Raw genomic sequence first — 23,621 nt, 5'->3', positions numbered from 1 at the left:
TATAAGATAGGAATGTAACTGATTTCAACAATAACTAAAAATAGGAATCAAATTCTCGAATTATCAGACAAACAAAACGGACCCTACTAACTTTTGTGTAGAAGTCTGTAGGGAGAATGAATCAAAGGGGGTTTGATTAAAATCCAGGTGACATCCATTGGCCATAAATGCTTTCACCTGTATATTAACATCAATCCTCTGAGATTATTGCTAATATGCCAAAAATTCAACTCAAAGTAAATAAATTGTCTTCACCTTCAATGTCTTTGTCACTACCAAGGTCTTTTTAGGATGAAAAACCTCATCATTTGAGCCCTTGTGCATAAAAAAGGCAGGGCCTCATCATTGGCTCTAAACATCCCATGCATCAACCATCGTGATTTATCACATCCCTGTCATAAAATTTTATATGCAGTCAGGTTATATTTCTTATCGATCAAGGTCATTGACATATTATCAGGTTCTAAAAGTTTCATGAAACTGGAAAACTAACCTGCACAATAGACACAACCATTTGAGCTCCATGCATCCATCCAATATGAGGTTGGTAATTTGAGGAGGCAACTTTAAGTTTCTTTGGGGTAAATCCTTAGAATGTTCCTCTGTGTGAACCGAGAGATTATAACACAACACCAAGTATCAGAATCTTTACATCATGACAACTGCTAGAGAACACATATAACAAAAGGCTTACTCGGAATAAGGTCTTACTTTTTCACCGACCTCTAGAGCCTGTTTGAAACCATCCTATGTTCTTCCAGCATAACTTTTTTTATGTTGCACATACTTGGCCACTTGGGTGCTTCAGAGTTCGTACTGGATAGGTTTGATGTCAGCTGCAATTTTGTTCTCAGTTTTTCTAGCACTGTCACTCTGTACCCATTAAAAGAAGTAATGTAAAGAAGCACACGCTTATAAACAAAATTAGGGAGAACATAAACTGTATTGCTCAGCTCACCTTTTTCCAGTTTTTCAGATGAATCCTTGTCATTACCTTTGCCAACTTTTGGTGGGTCCGATGTTTTAAAGCTTCAGCTGATGGAAATTCTGTCATCGGGTAAGGGCTATTGCCCCACTTAAGTCAGCTCTTATTTTAGCTGCTTTGATGAGTCTTCTACCAATGACTTTTGAGCAATCTATAGTGGAGAAAGGGCATTGAACTTATACAGAACAAAAGATCATTCTTGTATAGGAAACAAAAATGAAAGACCAAAGCATGTTGAATTTGTCTGAGAATTTGTTTCTTAGTGATTGTCACGTAAGAGATATAGCTCTTCTGTTAGTCTTGGCAATATTTGGCTTTTAATATGATCAGTGCACTACCAATCCAAGGGTTATCCTCGAAATAAAAATTACAGGCAAGCATTTATCATATTTGTTTGATATTCTAAGAGGCAAACAACTAAAGTACAATGGAAACCCAACTACTGTAGTATAGAGCATTTATCAATGCTTATATTCAAATTAAATTATCTTTGATATTCTAAGAGGGAAACAAAGAAAATAAATATACAAATATGATGTGTGTACACAATATTCTAAGCAGTATATGAGAAATGTCAAAGTATCAATTAGGACATATGCCACCTCCAGATTATGAGACAATTATACAGTAAGAAGTGTTAAAACTTTAAGGTCAAGCAAGCAATTTCTTATCACGCAGTATAACAACAGAATGGACGTACCTAACATCTCTTCAATTGCATTTGCAAGGGTTTTTGCAAGGGTTGTGATCCGAAATCAAAAAATCCAATCAAAAACTTAATCTGAAGAACATCTATAACTTAATCTGATGTTCTAAACCCTGCACTTAAGAAATTCCACAAAACAAAAAGTAAGAGAAAAGATCTTCTTATTTGTACAAACAAAGTAGAAAGAACTAACGAATTGGGGTAAAAACAGCTATATAAGTATTTCAGTTCAACAGATGACTTGACTGAAGACTGTGTGGTCACGTTTGTGGCCTCTCAATGCACTGAACAAAGGACCAACTACTTGATCATTTTTGAAAGTAAGCAATGTACTTAGATTAGAAAAGACAGAGAGTATAAGATTGAAGTCTCACTTTTGAAATCGGAGATGAAACTGATTTGCCTTCTTCTCTTTTCTATTGCAGTGCCCAACGTTTTGCAAAAACTGCAAATTATGGAAAGTGTTTAAGGATATCTCTATTTGTGTTTGGCCCAAACTCTAGGTTACTTGACCTAGTGGTAATAGGGTTAAATTAGAAGGATCTAGATTCCTATTCAATGTACGATTACTTTCCTTGTATGATTGAGATTCTATACATTGTAATCCTCTATATAAAGAGGCCCCTATTATCAATGAGAATACACAGCGATTTCCTCTCAATTTCAGTTTCTCTACAACACGTTATCAGCACGAAGCCCTAACCCTGAAACCTAATATTCGTAGCCTTCAAATCCCAGAAACCTCCGCCGCCCTCCAGGAAGCTCTCACCTCCAGAAGAACAGAACCGGCGGCGCTGCCCCCTGAACCGGCCCCCGGAAATTCCGATTTTCTCTTTGCCCGGTTCGAAGCTTTCCTCCCTGCCTACTGCTACCAAACTTCACCAGCAGCTGAAGTCTGACCCCCGATCACCGGTGCCGAAAAATCTCCACCGGAACCGGTCTAGAACCACTCGAACCGGCCGCCTGAAGTAACTGCACCACCGAACCGCCGCCTGCATCTCCCTTGCTTCAGTCAACCTTGCTTAGGTCAAGGGGAGCCCAGATCAGACACAGCCCTAGGCCCAGAAACTGAGGTGCAGCCCAAAGCCCAGAAACAGACTCAGGCCCAGAACCAAAAAGCAGCCTGCCACGTCATCAACCACGCAGGCGTCCAGTCAGCCTGTCACGTCAACATCCAGCCTGCCACGTCAACATCCAGACCGCCACGTCAGCAACCGGTGCCACGTCAGCAGGTCGGTCAACTCCGGTCAACCGTCGGTCAACCTTTTCCCGGCGACTTTTCCGACCACTTTCCGGTCACTTTCCGGCCAACTTTTCCGGTCAAGATTTCCGGCAATTTTTCAAGGTAAACTTTTCTAAGTTCCCGTTTTTGAAGTTTTTATTACTTTTCTCTTCTTTTCTCGGGGACTTCCAACATCCCTTCTTCTACCCCCCTTTCTTCTTCATAGGGGAGACCAAAAGCCGAACTGTGGGGGTTCGTGCTCACTCCAAGCTTAGAGCTTGTAGAGTCCTCCAAACTTAGAGTTTGTTGAGAAGTTATGATCGACCACAAACACATCATTGTTTCGATCTAATCCAACCCCTCTTGGAATCGAATTTCTTGGAAGCGACTAAGCTCGGAAATTCCTAATTTCTTGGAAGCGACTACGCTCAGAAATTTTATATGTTTTCGTGGTAGCTTTTTCCGCTCCGAAACTAACCCTTTTTCTTGTTCTCTTTCAGGATGAGTAACCTGAACAAATTGGACTTTGCTCCATTGGGAACAACTGGCTCTGAATATCACAGGTGGGTTCGTGATGTCCGCCAGCATCTCAAGGCCGATGGAATCTTGGATACGATTCTCGAGCCTAGCCAGGACGTGCTAACTGTTGAGCAAGCTCAAGCTTTGGAAGCAAATAGAGCAGCCTTAGAGGCAAATAAGGCGAAAGCCATCATCCTAATGACTCGTCATATGGATGATTCGCTCTAGTACGAGTGTATGAATGAAGAAGACCCCAGAAGGCTGTGGGTCTCACTCGAAGAAAGATTTGGCAACGTCCGTGACTCCTTGCTTCCTGACCTAGAAGTGAGATGGCATAGCCTCCGCTTCTGTGATTTCAATTCAGTTATTGACTACAACTCGGAAGCACTTCGCATTAAATCCTTAATGGAATTCTGTGGTAAAGAGATCACAGATGCGATGTTGATTGAGAAGACTCTCTCTACCTTCCCCGTCTCTGCATTGATGGTTGCTAAGAACTATCGAATCGATATTGCTGCAGGACGGATCACAAGGTTTCATGAGCTCATTGGAGCAATGAATGTCGCTGAAAAGCATGACAACATCCTTGTGAAGAACTATAATTCGAGATCCGTGGAAATAGGGCATATTCTGGAATCCAATTATAGTCGCGCCCCTAAGAGAAGACGCCAAGAGCGAAACCCTAATCTTAGGGATACTTCTGGACGTTCTGGTCCATATAATCGCTCTACTTGGGAAGGTAACCGCCAATATAGGCGAACACGGAACCGAAGAGGTCAACGTGGGAAGAGAGAGGGAGGCAACGCCTCTGGCCATGTTGGTGGTGCCACCAACACTAAGAGCCATCTAAATGACGCTTTCAAAGCGCCTCAATCAATGGAGTTCGAGCAAAGAGATGTATGTTCTCGATGTGGAGTGTCTGATCATTGGGCACACATTTGTAGAGCTCGTGAAGAAATTGTCACCGCCTACAAAGCATATTGTGAAGCAAGAGAAGCTCACTATGTGGAACAAGAAGATCAAGAAGATGATCTAGAGTGAAGGGTTCAAGACTACAAATCTGGCTAGGATCAATAGATCGCCAATTCTGTTTAAGTCTTTATTTTCCAAGAGATGTAGGCAATTGCCATATCATTTTTGTAGAAGATGCCAATGCTTTAGTCTTTCTTCAAAGTAGGCGTACTCAACGTAAATGTGATGTCTAGGAAGGTTTTGAGATTAGTGGTACTTAAGCGAGCCTTGCTCCACCGACATCTCTCTACTCACCTGGTCACATTTATTTTGGAATTACCGAAAGAAGTTAGACGACTACCATTGTTTTGCATTAGCTAGCATTTGGATTAGATTCTCCTAATGGTTAAGAGACAATGATGTATTCCGTTGGCTTATGAATAAAATTTCGAGTTCTTTTCTTTATGACTCCATTTTGATTCTGAGCATATGACCTTTGTGACTACGATGGCTGGGCCATCAATATTAATTCAAGGACATGGAATAGCCCAAGTTCCACTTGCCAAATGGCACCTTAATTACTGTCACAAAAACTCTCTACGCTCTTAGGGCAAATTGCCCTATGAATAGCCAACGGATCCCATGCGAAAACGCATGTAGAGAACGAAAATGAGTTCCTTTGCAATACCTCTAATGATTGCGAACAAATGCGCATCTTAGAGAAGTTTATGTGTCTCTCTAGTAGACTCTATGTCACTATTCGAGCTATTAATCCAATAAAAGTTATGAGAGAAGATCTCTTGGATTTAGACACATATTGGCTTTGTCACGACAGGATAGGTCATCCTAGTCATGATATGATGATCCGTCTATTAAAGACTTCACACAGATATCCATTCTTCAGAGTGAGAAGAAGCTAGAATCGAAAATTGATTCCAGGAATAAATAAAACAGCAGCCACCGCAGCATCTGGTGTTGCAGCTGTCTTGGGACGCCGTAGGGCCGCCCAAGTCCCTTGTGATGACGCCATTAATGGCGCCAACCATGAGCATGACACCATGGTTGTTCCTCCTAGTGGCCATGACGCCACACACACCAATTTCCATGGCTCTAACGCCATAATGGGAGATGTAGTCACACACTTTGCTTCTAATAGCGCTACAGACGCTCAGGCCCAACCAAAATCCTCATTGGTTGCTTCTAAGGCCCCTCGCTCATTTTACAAAGCCTGTTCCTTAGGGAAATTAGGACTGAGACCGTCCTATGCAAAGGATATGACAATACTCATTATGTTCTTACATAGAATCCGTAGGGATTCTCTGGACTCATTCACCCAACTTGCGGACGTTTAAATATCTCATGATGTTGGTTGACATGCAAACACGCTGGTCACGTGTTGTGCCATTGTCCACTTGTAATGCTGCTTATGAAACACTCCTAGCACACATCATATGACAACGGGCTCACTCCCCGAATCATCCTATTCAGTCAATTGGATTTGACTATGCTAGTGAGTTTACATCGAAGACTTTCGATAGTTATTGCATTTGGGACTGATGTTGGACATCTTATTCCCATGAGCACACCCAAATGGTCTCGCGGAAACGACTACGATGGTAGTCCGGACATTGGTAATGCGCACCAATCTCCTTATATCCGCTTGGGGTGATGCAATATCGCATGCAGTTATGCTAATTCGTCTACGACCCACTGCCACTCAATCTACCTCTGCGTTACAGCTAGTGACTGGGTACAAATATCGTACTTACGCATATTTGAGTGTGCCATTTATGTGCCAATTGCGCCGCCACAGCGCTCTATAATGGGTCCTTACAGACGAATGGGCAACTCAGTTGGATTTGAGACTCCAACAATCGTCCGCCACTTAATGCCCTTGCTAGGCGATCTCCTTACCGCTAGATTTGCGGATGTCACTTTGATGAGACAGTCTTCCCGTCGTTAGGGGGAGCTAAGAACACGAATGTTCAACAGGAACGACAGGAATTGTCGTAGTCTGTCCCCACTATGTCTCATCCCGATCCCTGTTAAAGTGACGAGATCACACAAATATGCTGCAAACATGCCTGCAAGGAAGTACGTCCCTACGAGAGGATGTAGCACCACCTACAAGGAGATAGGCATGGCGCCAACACCAAAGAGAGTGGCACTCTGGTGTTATAGGCCATGGCCCCAGCTAGATGCGTGGGAGTCCCGTGGGTTCGAAGGATATTTTGGCACATTCCAATCCTTTGATCATCGACACTCAAAGTCCGTCTCATGAGTATCTTCCGGGTTATGGTTATCGTTGGGGGACGCCTCAACGTCAGAACCTATTCCTGAGAATATAGAGCTCTATGAAACTTACACTAGTGTACATGAGACGTGGAATAGAAACTCCATCATGATTGATGATGTAGTTGCGCATTTCGTTGTGCATGAGTTTGTTGAGTCTGATGACATCGAACCACGCTCCGTTGATGAATGAATGCCAACGTAGAGAAATTTGGCCTAAATGGAAAGATGTGATCCAGGTTAAGATAGATTCTCTAACGAAGAGGAAGGTTTTCGAGCTAGTAATGCCAACACCTCCTAAAATAAAACCTATTGACTGATGGGTCTTCGTTAGAAAGCGTGATGAGAAAAAGAGATGGCAATCTCGCCTTATGGCGCAAGGCTTCTCACAAAACGCCTTGGAATCGACTACGATGAGACATATTCTCTCGTAATGGATGTCATTGCACTCCACTACCTTGTCAGTTTGGTAGTTTCCGAATAACTGAACATGCAGCTTACAAATGTGGTCACTACGTATCTCTATGGGGATCTAGATACGGAATGTACATGAAGGTTCATGGTGAACTTCATTTACCCAAGTCAAGTGGCTCTAGACCACGGAGCGCGTTTTACAAAGAGGTTGAAACGCTCACTAAAGTGACTACTTGATTGGGAAGGGATATGCCCACGCGTTTTCATAACAAGTTTCGGATTCTATCGCGGTTCATGTTGGACATGATCTTCATTAGAAGCCTTTAAAGAGTTAAGGGAAACCGCTGAACACTTGAAATCCGATTTTGAGATGAAGGATTTTGGGAGAACACGATTATGTCTCGGTTTGGAACTTGAGCATCGTGTTGATAGATGCTTAGGCATTTTGACAAGGTCAAACCTTCAAGCACCCCCATGATCGTCCGTAGTCTTGGTCCTGAAAAGGATCTTCTTCGTCCAAAGGATGATGACGAAGATGTGCTAAAGGCGGAAGTGCCCTACATAAGTACAATAGGCGCATTGTTGTACTTAGCTAAATGCACAAGACCGGAAATCTCGTTTACAATGAACTTGTTAGCTAGATATAGCTCTGCGCCAACGCAACGCCATTGGATTGGTGTAAAAGATATCTTTCGATACTTGAGATGTATGATTGATATGGGCTTGTTCTATCCCTACAAAGAGATGATGGATTCGGACCCATCACACACCAGGAACGCCGCCAACACTGGCCTGCGTCCTCTATCCCCATCCCAAAACAACATGTGTTTTGGAAGGTTTTGCTGATGTTGGGTATCTCTCTGACCCACACAAAGGTCGTTCCCAAACTGGTTAAGCGTTCACCATGGGTAAAGACCGTGATATCTTGGAGGTCTACAGAATAGACCCTAGTCGCTATATCTTCGAACAATGCAGAGATCATTGCTCTTCACGAAGTGGTTCGTGAATGTATATGGATTGGATCCATAATTACGCATGTTCGAACAATTGTGGTTTGAAGTCTACCACAGATGAGCCCACGAGCATTTAGGATAAATGCTGCTTGTTTTGAACAAATGAGGCAAGGCTACATCAAAAGCGATAACACCAAGCATAATCAGCAACAACAGACTCTCCTCAAGATCAAAGTGAACTAGGTTCAATCTGAGGACAGTGTGGCAGACTTGCTCTCTAAGTCATTGCCTAAATTCCACTTTCGAGAAACATGTTGGTAGCATCGTTTGCGGAAGTTATCCGAACTCCCATGACCGTTGTCATCAGGGGGAGATGCAGACATCAGAGGGAGATGTCTACATGTATGGTCTCGAAACGTGAAGGGTGTGTTGTGCTCTTTTTCCCCTTCGACCGAGGTTATTTTTTTCCCACTGGGTTTTTGTTACTCGGCAAGGTTTTTAATGAGGTAACGAGAGAAACACCGCGTTTGGACAACACAAGGGGGAGTGTTTAAGGATATCTCTATTTGTGTTTGGCCCAAACTCTAGGTTACTTGACCTAGTGGTAATAGGGTTAAATTAGAAGGATCTAGATTCCTATTCAATGTACGATTACTTTCCTTGTATGATTGAGATTCTATACATTGTAATCCTCTATATAAAGAGGCCCCTATTATCAATGAGAATACACAGCGATTTCCTCTCAATTTCAGTTTCTCTACAACAGAAAGCTAATTTTAGATCAATTGATTTTTAGACAAATAAAGGAGACTTAGTTTTGAAATAAAAAGTAATCTCTACCGTGGATTGACTTGTCAGTAATAATGAGATTATAAGCAACCGATACAAACCCAAATCAATACGTACCTCTTTTCTTGCTGAAAACTATTCCCCAAATCTCGCAAATAAGCTAATAAAACGAAACCCTGTTGATACTTTGTGTGAGAGCCTGCAACTTGGTGACCTTCCTTCAAGTTTTGAGCTGCAAAGAAAACCCAAAAAGGCAATTAGCTCTAAAGAAACTGTACATATTTCCATTGAAACAATTTGTTTCTTGTTTTCCAAATACCATTCAAGCTTTAATTCAATTAAAAGAAGAGATTTATAGTGTAATAGAGTAGATAAAGCTGAATAATATGGAAGTGAAATTTTACCAAGCTTTTGCTGAGACTGATTGCGATGGATAAGCTTGAAATTGCCTAACACACTGGAATTGAGACTACTGGAATTGAGAAAGTGATGGAATATCGCTTATATACCCAGGGATTCAGGACAAAAACGTAATCACATACTTAATCCCTTTTGAACACTGTTTGTTTGTGATGTAGAATCATCTGCAGTGTTCATTTTGTTTGGACTCTTGCTGATGATATTCTGGTTTAGCTTCAGTTGTCTGTTTCATATCATTTTCATCCATTTTTCAATGGTATAGGCTGAAAGCAATTGAGACTCCATTGTTTTACACTCAAATTATACACATTGAAACGAATTGCAAGTATAGCTGGGAGCATGTATTGGGTTTCTTCTCTTTTAGTCATGTTGACTTTTGTGAAAATACCAGATGGAACAAATATTTGAAATAACTTTATGTATAGGAATTTATTCAAAATAAATGCGATGCATAACACGGAGATTTGCTAACGCAGTGTAAACCTCTCCACTGAGGAAACTTCACTGCGTGGCTTTTAACGTAGCCAACACGAAAATGCAATCCAATATGAATCACTAGGGTTTACAGAATACAAGTAGTGTTGTTCTTAACAAACACTATCACTTAGCAACACATGCTAACTTGTTTTACAACTGTTCTAACTCCTAATACAACATTCTAGATCATCAACCTTCAACCTTTCTTTTTCTCAATTAAGTCACGATCTTGAGAATAAATATGAATGATTTTGCAATGAAATACATGAAACACATAAAGAGGGTTTTTTCAGAAAAACAAAATGAGCATCTCTAGTAGTTCAATTTAGAGCGATTTTATGCATTCAAAAACCCCAGCCCTAACTTTCGTTTAGAAACCTTTTATAGGGGAGAAACTCTCCCCCTCAATCAAATCTTTTCTTAATAATTAATTAAGAAAAATATAGAAAGGTTTAAAACATGTTTTGAATGTACAATCGAAACTTTCCTAACCAAGATCTCAAATTGATATGCATGTTGAAAACCTGTTTAATGCATAAAAGATTATTGAATCAAATTGACTGAAAAGCATATCAATCAAAAAGCATCAAAAAGATATGGAATCAAAACATATTAAACTCAAGATCAATGACTTAATTTGGCCTAATCTTTTCTTCAAGATCCGATCCTATGATCTTTTCTCTTTGTTTCCTTGACGCTCCGGTTTCCTTGTGACAAAGGGAAATCATGTATTGAATGGTGAAAAGCCCAAAATACTTACAATCTCCCCCTTTGGGCATTCCCATTCAACACATGATTTTTCAATCTTTTTGTCCTGCATGTTAGTTATCACAGATAAACACCAGTCACTAAACAAGGGGTGCTACTTGGATTAAGGAATCAGTTTCCATCCTTTTCCAGATCCAAGTAGCCAAAATAAAATTACTTAATAACCAAAAGCATCCAAGAAAAATATCTGTGCTTATGCACTTACAACCCATAAATAAAAAGAAATATTGTTTGATTGAATTTAAACTGCAGAAAGCATAAAGAACAGAAAAATAAAAGAGTTTTACTTCTCCCCTTTTGAATGGGAAGGCACGTCGAAGTCCTCAATAAGCTTGGTGACATTGTCCAGAAATTTCTCTTCATCCATGGAATCTGAGCTCTCCTCTGGTGTGACAGGCGCTGGCAGGACGTTGACTGGACCAGGAGTGTCAAACCCGGGAGGGTGGCGCTGCATGTGCCGGATTTCCTGTGTGAGTGTGGTTAGAGCATGACGAGTACGAACCAGCAGGGAATGCATGTCGTCCATGTCCGTAGTGAGGCAGGCAATTCGCCAGTCAGCCACCAGGATCTGATAACGAAGACTATCCAAAGAAGCAAGAGGTGGAGGAGCAGAAGATGCACCAGAAGGAGAAAGGCGAAGAGGAGGGCTCCGACTGCGTGTACGGTGCATGCCGGGATGGAGGATCCCGGCTCTGGCAGCGGCCTGACGGCCTTCCTCCGGAGGAGGCAGACGGCGATGTCCACCAAGTCGAGCTGTTTGCTTTGTGCGAACCATGGTGAGAAAATCAGTGGTTGGAACGAACCTGCACACAGAGACAGCCAAGCGTAAAATCCGAGAGAGACAAGAGAGACTATATAAATCAGTAGGGTTAGGAAACTGAAGAGACAACCCAGTTGGAGAAGGCGTGTGCAAGGAGGATAGTAATTATGACAAATTATGGTTCCGAGAAACACGCATTCAATGAATTTCTCCCCCTCAATGTATACTTAATTAGTAAGGAAAAGGAGTGGCACCAGATGTCATGCATGGAAAGAGAGAGAGAGAGAGAGAGAGAGAAAGATCTTCAAAGATCTGTAATTAAGGCACATAATCGTTTCCTTTGCTAAGAATCAAGACAATGAATGCATTTGTCATATGGAAGAGAGAAAATATAGCATAGTTCAATCACAGAAAGCACAAATCACGTAGTGAAAGGAACATAGTTCAGAGTACGAAGCATGATGTATTCTATCAACAAAAAGAATTGGTACTCATAGTCAGACCTTAGATAATAACGCTGTGATAAAAGTGAGTATAACCAGGGTGTGGGGCTTAGAGATAAGTTTAGTGACATGGAGAAGGAGGGAAGTAGGTGAACTAACTATGTAACCAAGCTCAGGATATCGACTTAGAAGAAGTAGGAAATATTGTTCCCAAGCACGAATTTAATTTGAGTCATTGCCTCTTTTATTTTGTGACAATTTGAACTCATGTAACAAGAATCTTCTCAGCAACTCCCAGAACAGATGTTCTTAGGGTACTAAACATATCAAGGATGCTCCATGGAGAGATTCTCGAGTAGTTGTCAGCAATATTGTATTTTACGTGCAAAGATCACTCACCAACTCGTTTCTTGCAAACCTTAGAAAGTTCACCACAACTAAGGCCTGATTACTCGGAGAGATGGGATATAGTTATCCATTCTCGTTTCTTACAAACCCTAGAAAGTTCACCACAACTAGGACCTGATTACTTTGAGAAGAGGGAATGAATCATTTGAGCATTTTAAGCAGTTCGTCTACTTCACCGAATCTCTTGTGACAGGAAACACATAGCATGCCACCACATAGGCTATAAGTGAAAGTGCATAGTAGGGTTACGTGATCTAGTGACTAAACATGAGTACACAATTTTATTTGTCCAGAATAAGGCATGGCAACAAAAGATACATAGCTGAAAATATGTACATTTCACTAGTGACTGTGGTCAAGGGATACTAAGATCACAATTTTCTCAATCACTAGTGGACAGTCATTCTTGTGCCTTAATGCTTAGAACATATCCCTAGGGCATTTCTCAACATCTCAAACCGCAGTGTCAAGAGGCTTAGTGAACAAATCAGCAAGTTGATTTTCAGTGGGCACAAAGCTTAACTCAAGTATGTTTTGTTCAACCAGATCCCTAATAAAATGATATCGAAGATCAATGTGCTTTGTGCGAGAGTGTTGAACAGGATTCTTGGTGATGTTGATGGCACTAGTGTTGTCACAAAAGATAGACAACTTACCTTGAGGGATACCATAATCATGCTTCATCCAAAGCATTTGCGTGCAACAACTCCCAGCTGCAACATACTCAGCTTCTGCAGTAGAGAGAGAGATGCTATTTTGTTTCTTGCTATGCCAGGCAACTAGATTGTTGCCAATGAAGAAACATCCCCCTGAAGTGCTCTTTCTATCCTTTAAGTTTCCTCCCCAGTCAGCGTCAGAATATCCTGCAATTTCTACATTAGTGTCAAAGGTATAGAAAATGCCACAGTCAATTGTACCTGAGATATATCGAATGATTCTTTTGACGGCTTCCAAGTGTGATTCTTTGGGATTTGCTTGAAATCGAGCACACACTCCCACACTGTATGAAATATCTGGTCTACTGGCAGTTAGATACAACAAGCTTCCAATCATGCTTCTATAGAGAGTGGAGTCAACTGATTTTCCATGTACGTAGATCCTCGCTCAGCTTTGTAGTGGTGCTCATGGGATTTGTAACAACTTTCTTGGATTCAAGCCCAAACTTCTTGATCAGATTTTCAGCGTATTTTGTTTGAGTACTTGCAGTACTTGCAGTCCAAGAAAGTTAGTTAGTTCACCACACATGCTCATTTCAAACTCACTTTCCATGACAGATTGGAACTCTTTGACAAGATATCTAGAAGTGGAACCAAAAACAATGTCATCAACATACACTTGGGCAATGATAATGTCATTTTTTGTTCGTTTTACAAACAATGTTTTATCAATAGACCCTCTGGCATACCCTTTTTCTACAAGATGAGTGGAGAGCCTCTCATACCAGGCTCGGGGAGCCTGCTTTAGCCCATACAGAGCTTTCTTGAGACGGTAGACATGATCAAAGTTATGTGGATCTTGGAAACCTGGTGGCTGTTCCACATAAACTTCTTCCTGAAGGTTCCCATTTAGAAAAGCAGTTTTAACATCCATTTGAAACAATTTGAACCTAAGATGACATGCTATAGAAAGGAGTAATCTAACTGATTCTAATCTAGCCACAGGAGCAAATGTCTCATCAAAGTCAAGACCTTCAATTTGAGAGTATCCTTGAGCAACTAGTCTAGCTTTGTTTCTAATCACATTCCCTCTTTCATCACTTTTGTTTCTGAAAATCCACTTGGTTCCTATAACATTGCATTTACTAGGTCGAGGTACCAAGTACCACACATCATTCCTAGTAAACTGATTTAGCTCATCCTGCATGGCACTAATCCAGTTATCATCCAACAAAGCTGCCTTAATATTTTTTGGTTCAACGATAGACACAAAACCAAAATGAGATATAATGTTCATGCTTAGCAGATTTTCAGTAATAAAGCATAGTAGTACATTTCCTTCACTTACCTCAGAAGTACTTACCTGAGCTGTAGCTTTTCTCCTTGTTGTCAGTCCGTCTTTCATATTTCCGATGATATCTTGAGAGGAGTGGTCCTTTTGAACTTGCTTGAACCCTTTCCTTTGGATAGGAGTTGGTTCAAAAATGTTGTCTGGGATCTCCTCTTCCTCTTCATTAGTTGAGGCTTCTGCCATTGGTGGTGGTGTGATAGAGGAGGGTGATGGATCTGCATATTATTCTTCCTGTTTTACACATTGATCATCAATAGAAACATTAATGGATTCCATAACAACTCGGGTTCTTTTATTGTAAACCCTATAAGCTCTACTGTTTAGAGAATATCCCAAGAATACACCATCGTCACTTCTAGCGTCAAATTTTCCAAGGTGCTCTCTGTCTCGTAAAATGTAGCAAGGGCTGCCAAAGATATGAAAGTATCCAACATTTGGCTTTTTACCTTTCCACAGCTCATAAGCTGTTTGATCAGTACCTGGTCTGAAAAATACTCTATTTATTGTATAGCAAGCAGTACTGATAGCCTCAGCCCAAAAGTTTGTGCTTAAACCTGCAGCATGCAACATTACTCGAGCCATGTCCAGCAATACCCTATTTTTCCTTTCCACAATGCCATTTTGCTGTGGAGTGATTGGAGCTGAGAACTCATGAGACACACCAAGCTCATGAAAATAGTTAGAGAAAGAGGCATTTTTAAATTCAGTACCATTATTCGATCTTACTCTCACTATGCTAGTATTAGATGATTTCTTTTCAATGATCAATTTTTGACTCAAGTTTTTAAAAGATTCAAACGTTTCAGTCTTGTCTTTTAAGAAATTTACCCAGGTGTATCTTGAGAAATCATCTACAACTACTAGCATGTAGCTCTTACCTCCAATGCTTTCAGATTGAGCTGGTCCCATGAGATCCATGTGTAAAAGTTCCAAGACTTTTGTGGTTGTTGCAGAATTCAACACCCTGTGAGGAGCCTTGGTTTGCTTTCCAATTTTGCAGTCTCCACATATCTTGTCAGTTTTACCCTTTAAATTTGGTAAGCCTCGGACACATTGCTTGGAAGATAATTTCAGCAAGTCCTGATAGTTTACATGTCCCATCTTTTTGTGCCAGAGTTCAAAGGTTTCCTCTGTAGTTTTTACAGACAAACAGGGCTGCAAGCTGGAAGATTCATTAGCTTGAATATGATAACTGTTATCAAAATATCTCTTACCTCCCATGATACCTTCTCCTTTCTGATTTAAGACTAAACATCTCTGTTTGTTAAACCATACATCTTCATAGTCGTCAGCCAAATGGCTTACGCTAATTAGATTTGCAGTTAAGCCTTCAACAAATAACACATTTTTGAGATTAGGTATACCTGGGGTGTTCACTGTACCTCGAGCTAGAATATTTGCTTTCCTTCCATCTCCAAATGTGACTGATCCTGTTGTGTTCTCATCTTCAAAAGAAGCAAACCAGGTCTTGTCTCCAGTCATGTGTCTAGAGCAGCCACTGTCGACATACCAGAAATCTCGTCTCTTGTCAGCTAATGCAGTTAGGGCTACTAAACAAGATGCCTCAATGTGAGAACTTTGTTGAGTTTTGTTTGCACAAGCAAAGAGACAAGTATGATCAGTTTTATCAATATAAGACTGAAGACATTTACTTTCATTTTTCTTGGTCCAGACATCTTTTCTTTTTCCAGTTGGAAGGTTTTTCTTCGAAACAATTTTTGTTAATCTGTTGATGAGTTCTTTTTGTTCTTTAAGTTCAAAGCTTAGAGATTCAACAGTGCATATTTCTTGAGAGTGCTTTGAGTTTGAAAATCTTCCATTACATCTAGGTCTGATATGGCCTATCTTACCACAGTGATGACATGTAGGAATAAAAGGTCTAGGGTTTGCGTACCTGTTCTGACCAGTGTGAGACTCTTGGTCAAGTTTTACCTGGAAGTTTTGATTTGGTTGACCTTCCTTCACATTTTTGGTAGAATCATCAGTGGAGACTTCTTCCTTTTCTACAGGTGGTCTTGATGCTCTTACGAACTTGGTACATTTGGAATTCTCTCCAGTGTATCGTAACCCACAAGTGTCATGAGGAGCTTTTCCAGATCCGAGTAATTTGGACATGGTAATGGAGCTGACATCGAACTTGGTGAACCTTTCTTGAGTCGATTTTAACTCCTCTTGCAATGCCTCGTTTTTAGCCAACAGTTCCAAGTTCAATGCTCGTTGTCCTTTAACATCCAGTTCCAGCAATTTTATCTTGTTGAGATACTCATTCCTTTCAGTCTTCCAAGTCACTATTCCTTGGTCACCTTGTAAATCTGCTGCTTCACCTTGTAAATTTGCTGATTCCAATAATTGCTCCATTTTTTCTTTCTCGGTTCTCAGAAAATCAACTTCTTTTTCCAAACTCAAGTTTTTTAGCAGGGTTGCCTTTGAAGCTTTGTAGAGTTGTCTGCAGCGGATATTTGTTTCATCATCAGAGCAAAACTCGTCACTATCTGAATCAGGTAGAAATGATGATACCAGTGCTACGTTTTCAATTTCTTGAGACTCATCATCACTCCAAGTTGAAAGTAGAGACTTGTTGTTGCTATTTTCATGCTTCCTATTTCCACATTCGGTAGAGATGTGACCGTATCCACCACATTCATAGCACTTAGGTTTTCCTGAGTGATTTCCTTTGAAGTTTCCTTTTCCACTCTTGTTGGTGTAGTCACTGTGGTTGCCACTGCCGGTATAATTATTCTTTCTAGGAGCATTCGAATTTCTAGACGAGTTCTTGCTTTTGAGAAATCTTTTGAATTCCTTTGTCAGTAGGGCAAGATCTTGTGTTTCCTCTTCCTCTTCTGTTCCTTTCACTGCCTTGAAGGCTACACCCTTGTTTTTCTTCTCAGGTTTTAACCTCATCTCATAGGTTTTAAGATTTCCAATGAGCTCATCGAGTGGGTACTCGTCAATGTCAAAAGAGTCCTCTATGCTAGTTGATACGCTCAAAGCAAGCGCATAATTTAACCCTGAAAAGATCGTTAGTAGTATAAGCAAGTAGGGATCGTTCTATTCCGGGGATTGAGGGTACACCTGTCATTGTCAAACAATTAAACAATTAAAATTAAAACAAAGTAATATAAACACAAAGATATTCACAAGTATAAACATATTTACGAAAAAGGGGGAATTTTGGATTTTGGATTCGAAAATAAACTAAGTTAAGAAAACAAATAAAACACATAAACATAATTAAACGAATGGAATGAGAGAACAAAGATCAAAACCGAAACTTATGATTAAAATTGATTCAAACCCTAATATTGTTCATCTAAGTCATGAGAAAGGAGTTGATCATGTGAAACATTCGAAAGCAAATGAATTCCCATTTTTTACTTTTCAATGCTAATTAACCTAAGCGAAAGCACCTAGATTAATCCTATCAAACATGCAATTAAACCCTAGAAAGCTAGTCAATCATGTCATGTTTAACGCATTACACATAGAGAAAGGCTATCAACTCAAGTGTACAACTTAGTATGGAAAAGTCCACCTAATTGCAATTCTCTTTAATTAAATTCGATCTTTGTACAAAACCTTTACTACTTTGATTCAAGTTTACACAAAACGAAAAGTCGATTTCATGTTCTTAAACCTAGCACCAATTATATCGAAACCCTAAGTGTTTGCAACCACATAAGATTAAAATACAAAAGTTATCCATAATGCAAATTTAATTAAACAAACCCACATAAGCAACTCTCGAATCACAATATATGAATCTGAAAATTCTCAATTAATCATAAAATTCCAGAAATTAACAATTGTTCAAACATATATGACAACTAAGGCAAAACCAACGAAATACAAAGCAAAGGTTACAAAGTAGAGGTCGAATTACACCGTGGATGGAAGATGAAGATGGGTGAATAACGTTGAATCCTTTGAGACTCGAAAGCAAGCTTCAAAGGTGGAGGATGGATGATGATGCTCACGGCTTGGTTCTTCTCTTCCTTGGCCTTGCTTGAACTTCGTGGCTTGCCCTAGAGGATGTTGGAAAGGAAAATGGAAAGGAAATGGAGAGACAAAGAAGATGGAATGGATGAAGGAATGTATTTAGAGTGAGAGGAGAAGGTGTTTATATAGGGAAGAAAAAGAAGAGTGAAATGATAAATGGAAGAAAAATAATGAAAGTGGTTTGTAAAATATGGAAAAGATGGAGTAATGATGAAATGAAAGCAAGGCATGAAGGTGCAGAAGTATGGAAGTGATGATGATCTATTGGAGCAGAAAAATATATCCAAGGAAAAAGAGAAAAGCATCTAGCTTTCTTCATGTGGGTAGGAAACTTGAACATGTAGTGTTGAGCTGTTTTTAGACCAGTTTCTGCCCCTTTATTCCTTCAATTATTTCTCCAACAGGACTTCAGATTTGGCTCGTGACTTCTTCATATGAAATGATCTACCATGAGTGTAGATCATTTTGGTAAAATTTCAGAATTTATTTCCATGCCTTTGGGCCAGAATCTCTGCTGGACTCCTTACGGGTCCAGTTTTCCAGTTTTGCTTCTGCAGGAAATTGGGCTGACTGTTTGAAGGCCTTCCACTCAAAAATAGCTCTGGTACTCTTCATAAGAAATGATCCTTAGGATGTCTAGAATGGATCTGGAAAGTTTCAGCTCATTTGGAGTTCATTTGGTCAGGCGGACGCTCCTTCTTCCTTGCTTGGCTTGGTTTCTCCTAGCCGGAGTAGGAAAATGTGTAAAATTGACCTTTTAGTACATTTCCATTTTTCTCCATCATTTATAGGTAATTATGGACCTAATGCTCATTTCATCATCATCTACTCCAATGTACCTAAAAAAATAGAAATTAAGTTAAAAATCGATTCGTTAAGGAATTAACTAAGCAAAATGTGAGGAATTAACTATTAAAATACCACATTAAAATGCTCCTATCACTAGTGACTTTTGAATGAAATTTTTCTGGCAGAGCCCTGAGTATCTTTTTAACTATCTTATCTTCATCAAAAGGTGCTCCCAGACTACGACACTGACCAGAGATTTTAAGAATTCTACCATGAAAATCATCCATGGTTTCATCATCTCCCATAGTCATGGTTTCAAATTCAAATATCAGTGCTTGCAGTTTCTGAGCACGTACCTTCTTATTTCCTTCATACGTAGTCTGTAGAAGATCCCATGCTTGCTTGGCAGTGTCACAGTGACTGATTCTCAATTTTTCTCATTCAGATAGGGCTGTGAAAATACTGTTCTTAGCCTTGAAATCTGCTTGCAAATCACGAACTTCTTCCTCAGTCCAATCCTTCCTTGGTTTGGGAGTGGCAGTGGAGGAGCTTTCTCCTTTTGCTTTTACCATAGGTATAGTCCAACCATTTTCTACAATATTCCACACATGTTCATCTTGAGCATAGAGATATGATTTCATGTAGATTTTCCACTGAGTATATTTTTCACATCCACCCTCGAACCATGGAGGACTGTTTATAGATCCGTCAGCAGCCCTATCATGTGAATGTTCCATCTTTCCTGGGATCACTAGAAAGTTCTAGAACCCGCTCTGATGCCAATTGAAAATACCAGATGGAACAAATATTTGAAATAACTTTATGTATAGGAATTTATTCAAAATAAATGCGATGCATAACACGGAGATTTGCTAACGCAGTATAAACCTCTCCACTGAGGAAACTTCACTGCTTGGCTTTTAACGTAGCCAACACGAAAATGCAATCCAATATGAATCACTAGGGTTTACAGAATACAAGTAGTGTTGTTCTTAACAAACACTATCACTTAGCAACACATGCTAACTTGTTTTTCAACTGTTCTAACTCCTAATACAACATTCTAGATCATCAACCTTCAACCTTTCTTTTTCTCAATTAAGTCACGATCTTGAGAATAAATATGAATGATTTTGCAATGAAATACATGAAACACATAAAGAGGGTTTTTTCAGAAAAACAAAATGAGCATCTCTAGTAGTTCAATTTAGAGCGATTTTATGCATTCAAAAACCCCAACCCTAACTTTTGTTTAGAAACCTTTTATAAGGGAGAAACTCTCCCCCTCAATCAAATCTTTTCTTAATAATTAATTAAGAAAAATATAGAAAGGTTTAAAACATGTTTTGAATGTACAATCGAAACTTTCCTAACCAAGATCTCAAATTGATATGCATGTTGAAAACCTGTTTAATGCATAAAAGATTATTGAATGAAATTGACTGAAAAGCATATCAATCAAAAAGCATCAAAAAGATATGGAATCAAAACATATTAAACTCAAGATCAATGACTTAATTTGGCCTAATCTTTTCTTCAAGATCCGATCCTATGATCTTTTCTCTTTGTTTCCTTGACGCTCCGGTTTCCTTGTGACAAAGGGAAATCATGTATTGAATGGTGAAAAGCCCAAAATACTTACATTTTGTCTTGACTTTTATCAATTGTTTATTTTATTTATAATCAATTGTGTCACATGGAATTTGTGCACATTCATAATACGTATGTTAGAGTGTCATAAAAAAAAAAATTGTATGTTAGAGATGTAAAATATGTACACTTTCAGTATTTGGTTTTATTTGTTAGTTCAAATCATAAGATGCTTTAGAATTTCAAAAAAATGTGAAGTATTTATAACTCAGAAAATAATTGAATTTTTGTAAATAAAAAATTGAAATATATCAAATTTTAGCTTCGTATCATAATTTTGTTTTTTTTTTCTATTTATAAATTTAGCAATACATCTTTATAAACTATATTTTTAGTATATTTATTTGGTATATTGTTGTTGTTGTTTATCAAATTTTTCAATCCATTTCTTGATGTAACTCTTGAAAGTACAACATATAATTGTCTATGAGTAAAAACAGGTTCCGTTAAATATATGCCAACTTGATTTAGTGATTGACCTTGACTTTTATTAATAGTCATAGCATAACATGGTCTTATCGGAAATTGTCGCCTTTTAAAAATAAATGGCCATTTATTTTCAGATGCAGTAAGAACAATTCTAGGTTCGAGAGTGCTCTCTGACAAACTAATTTGGAAACTGGAACGTAATGGTCAGTTTTCCGTTAGGTCGGCTTATAGATTTTCTTTCTCCGCTTCACCAAGTCGTAGCCTGTTTGAATTGATGGTGAATGGTGGGTTTTGGAAGAAGCTCTGGAAAGTGATGATTCCTAATGCAGCCAAGATTTTCATCTGGAAGGTGTGTCATAATATTTTTTTTTATTTTTTATTTTTTTTAAGAGAAAGGGATTAGGCGATATTAGTTCCTCGGAGACAGACAATGTAGGGAACAAGTCCCACCCTCAAACCCGAAGGTGAAGGGTTTGCCCCACTCTGGGAACCTACCGCCCGTCCCCCAACTCAATTTATTAATAAAAAAGAAGAAAAAATACATCGTCCAAGAGAGGTAAAAAGTTACAGTTAAAGCGAAAGAGAAGAGAAAGGGAAACTTCCCCCTCATGAACAAATCTAAAAGAAGAAAAACAGCCACAGAATTGAAAAAAATGACGCTCGAAATATGCCAGAATTTCTCTTGCACCTTCATGTAGATGGTCATGTGGCTAACTTTGCGCACAACTTCCTGGGAATAAAAGCCTCTGAGAAGACGTGGGCAATAACGACAAACCAACGTAATCATCTCAGCAACCATAATGACATCCTTCATCATGCTATTTGTAAGCTTTGAAAAAGCAACAAATTATCATAATGTAAAACGATAATTTGGGAGTCCCAAATAATCAGCTTGCAAGTACCTGTGAAGCTCTGCAGAAGGGGTGGGATACCAAGTAAATGAGTGTTTTGAAACACCTAAATTTGCCATCTTATCTGCTGCTGCATTCCCTTCCCTAAAAATATGAGTGCTACGAAATTGCATTTGTTGAATGTTCTTCAGACAGTTTTGCCATCTAACTCTCAAGTCCCATGGAGGAGAGAAAGAATTGGAGGAAAGAGATGCTAGCACACTAATGGAATTGCTTTCCAACCACAGAGAAATCAAACCTCTAGTGAAAACAACTTCAATAGACACAATAACAGCACAAAGTTCAGCATAAAAGGATGAATTGCAACCAAGCAGTTGGCAAAAACTCCCTAAATAAACCCCAGATGCATCACGAAAGACTCCCCCACAAGCTGCAGGACCAGGATTACCTTTCGCCAAACCATCAATGTTAACTTTAACCCAAGGAAAGAGGGGGGGATGCCATAGGACACGTTGAATCTTGGGCGCTTTACGGGGCTTGGGGCACACCCCAAGGGAAGATAGAAGTCGGAAATCGACGCCCTTATAGTAACCAGGAACAAGATAACCAAATTGCCGAAGCCATGCCATAATTGAACAACACAGTGTAGAAAAAATTGGAGATCGATTATCAAACCTGAGTCTATTTCGCGCCTTCCAAATTTCCATGAAAGTAAGCAAGCCAGCTGCCAACCACAAATTATAAAGCTGAGGGGAAAAAACCTTGTGACAAAAACCTTGTGTCATAATATATTACCTTCTCTAGAACGACTAGCTTCGAGGAGAGTTGAACTAGACTCCCAAGTTTGTTTGTTGTGTGGTCAGGGGAGGAATCTACCCTGCATATTTGTAGGGATTGTCCTTATACATAGGAGGTGTTGCAGCAGAATGGGGTTTTGCAACAGGTTTGTTTTCATCCACAATAAGACAATTTGAGTCTATTATTTTGGTTGAGCTATTGCGCAAGCAGATTATCCCTAAATGATTTGGGTGAATTGTTTTGCCTGCTGTGGAGTATTTGGAGGGAGAGGAATTCTCGGGCTTGGGAGGTTATGACTAGCAGGGCATGTGACGTGATCATCAAGTCGGTGTCTCGACTTGAGGAGTTTCGTTTTCACAACTCCAAGCCTCAGACTAATAATACTCGCAGAGGTAGGGTGGCTACATGGGCGGCTCCCCCAGTAGGTATGTGTAAAATTAACGTGGATGGTTCTTTCTTCCATGGATCTACAACTGGGGGGTTTGGTTTTGTGGTCAGAGATTCAAATGGAGCTATGCTAGGAGGAGGAGCAGGCCGATTGGGGGGATTACTCTCCGCGGAACATGCTAAGGTGCAGGCATGCTTACATGCTGTTCGGTTTGCAGCTGAACATGGCTTCAGTCCGGCTATTTTGGAAACAGATGCTTTGGCGATTCAGCGGCAACTTAGCTCGCCTTCAGTCACCAATACATCTGCACTTGGTCGTTTATATGACGATCTGAACTTTATGTTAGAGGATGTAGGTAGTATGAGGATAGTCTACATTGGTCGGAAGGCTAATATGGTAGCTCACTTGCTCGCTGCACATGGGCATGATTTAGTTCAAGATACTTTTTATTTTGGGAGAATTTTTTAAACAGTACCTGAACTAAAGGTCACTGTGAATTAACGTTCCTCACTTTACACTAATTACATTTTGGTACCTGGACTATAAATCCCGACCCACTTTTGGTACACGCTGTCAATAACTCCGTTAGTTGGCATGCCACCTCAC

At 39.7% G+C, this 23,621-nt stretch overlaps 1 protein-coding gene and 1 long non-coding RNA gene across 2 annotated transcripts; both read right to left on the bottom strand.

Annotated features, from left to right (window-relative positions):
- Positions 1–1,717: 1,717 nt before the first annotated feature.
- On the bottom strand, positions 1,718–9,429 carry LOC133713892 (uncharacterized). The gene is made up of 4 exons (XR_009848304.1): positions 9,236–9,429; positions 8,949–9,063; positions 2,066–2,136; positions 1,718–1,804 (listed from the first exon to the last, which is right to left on the bottom strand). It is a non-coding gene; the product is annotated as an uncharacterized LOC133713892 (long non-coding RNA).
- A 4,907-nt stretch (positions 9,430–14,336) lies between these two features.
- On the bottom strand, positions 14,337–17,015 carry LOC133716093 (uncharacterized). The gene has a single exon (XM_062142834.1). It carries the CDS (start codon positions 17,013–17,015, stop codon positions 14,337–14,339), a length of 2,679 nt encoding a protein of 892 aa, XP_061998818.1.
- Between the last annotated feature and the right edge of the window lie 6,606 nt (positions 17,016–23,621).

Source organism: Rosa rugosa, chromosome 6 (assembly GCF_958449725.1).
Source record: "Rosa rugosa chromosome 6, drRosRugo1.1, whole genome shotgun sequence".
NCBI classification, from domain to species: Eukaryota; Viridiplantae; Streptophyta; class Magnoliopsida; order Rosales; family Rosaceae; genus Rosa; species Rosa rugosa.
This window is presented reverse-complemented; position numbering and strand designations above follow the sequence as displayed.

What these genes read in the sequence shown, in the direction of transcription:
- LOC133716093 (XM_062142834.1), bottom strand. Translation starts at nt 17,015, where the DNA reads ATGAGGTTAAAACCTGAGAAGAAAAACAAGGGTGTAGCCTTCAAGGCA.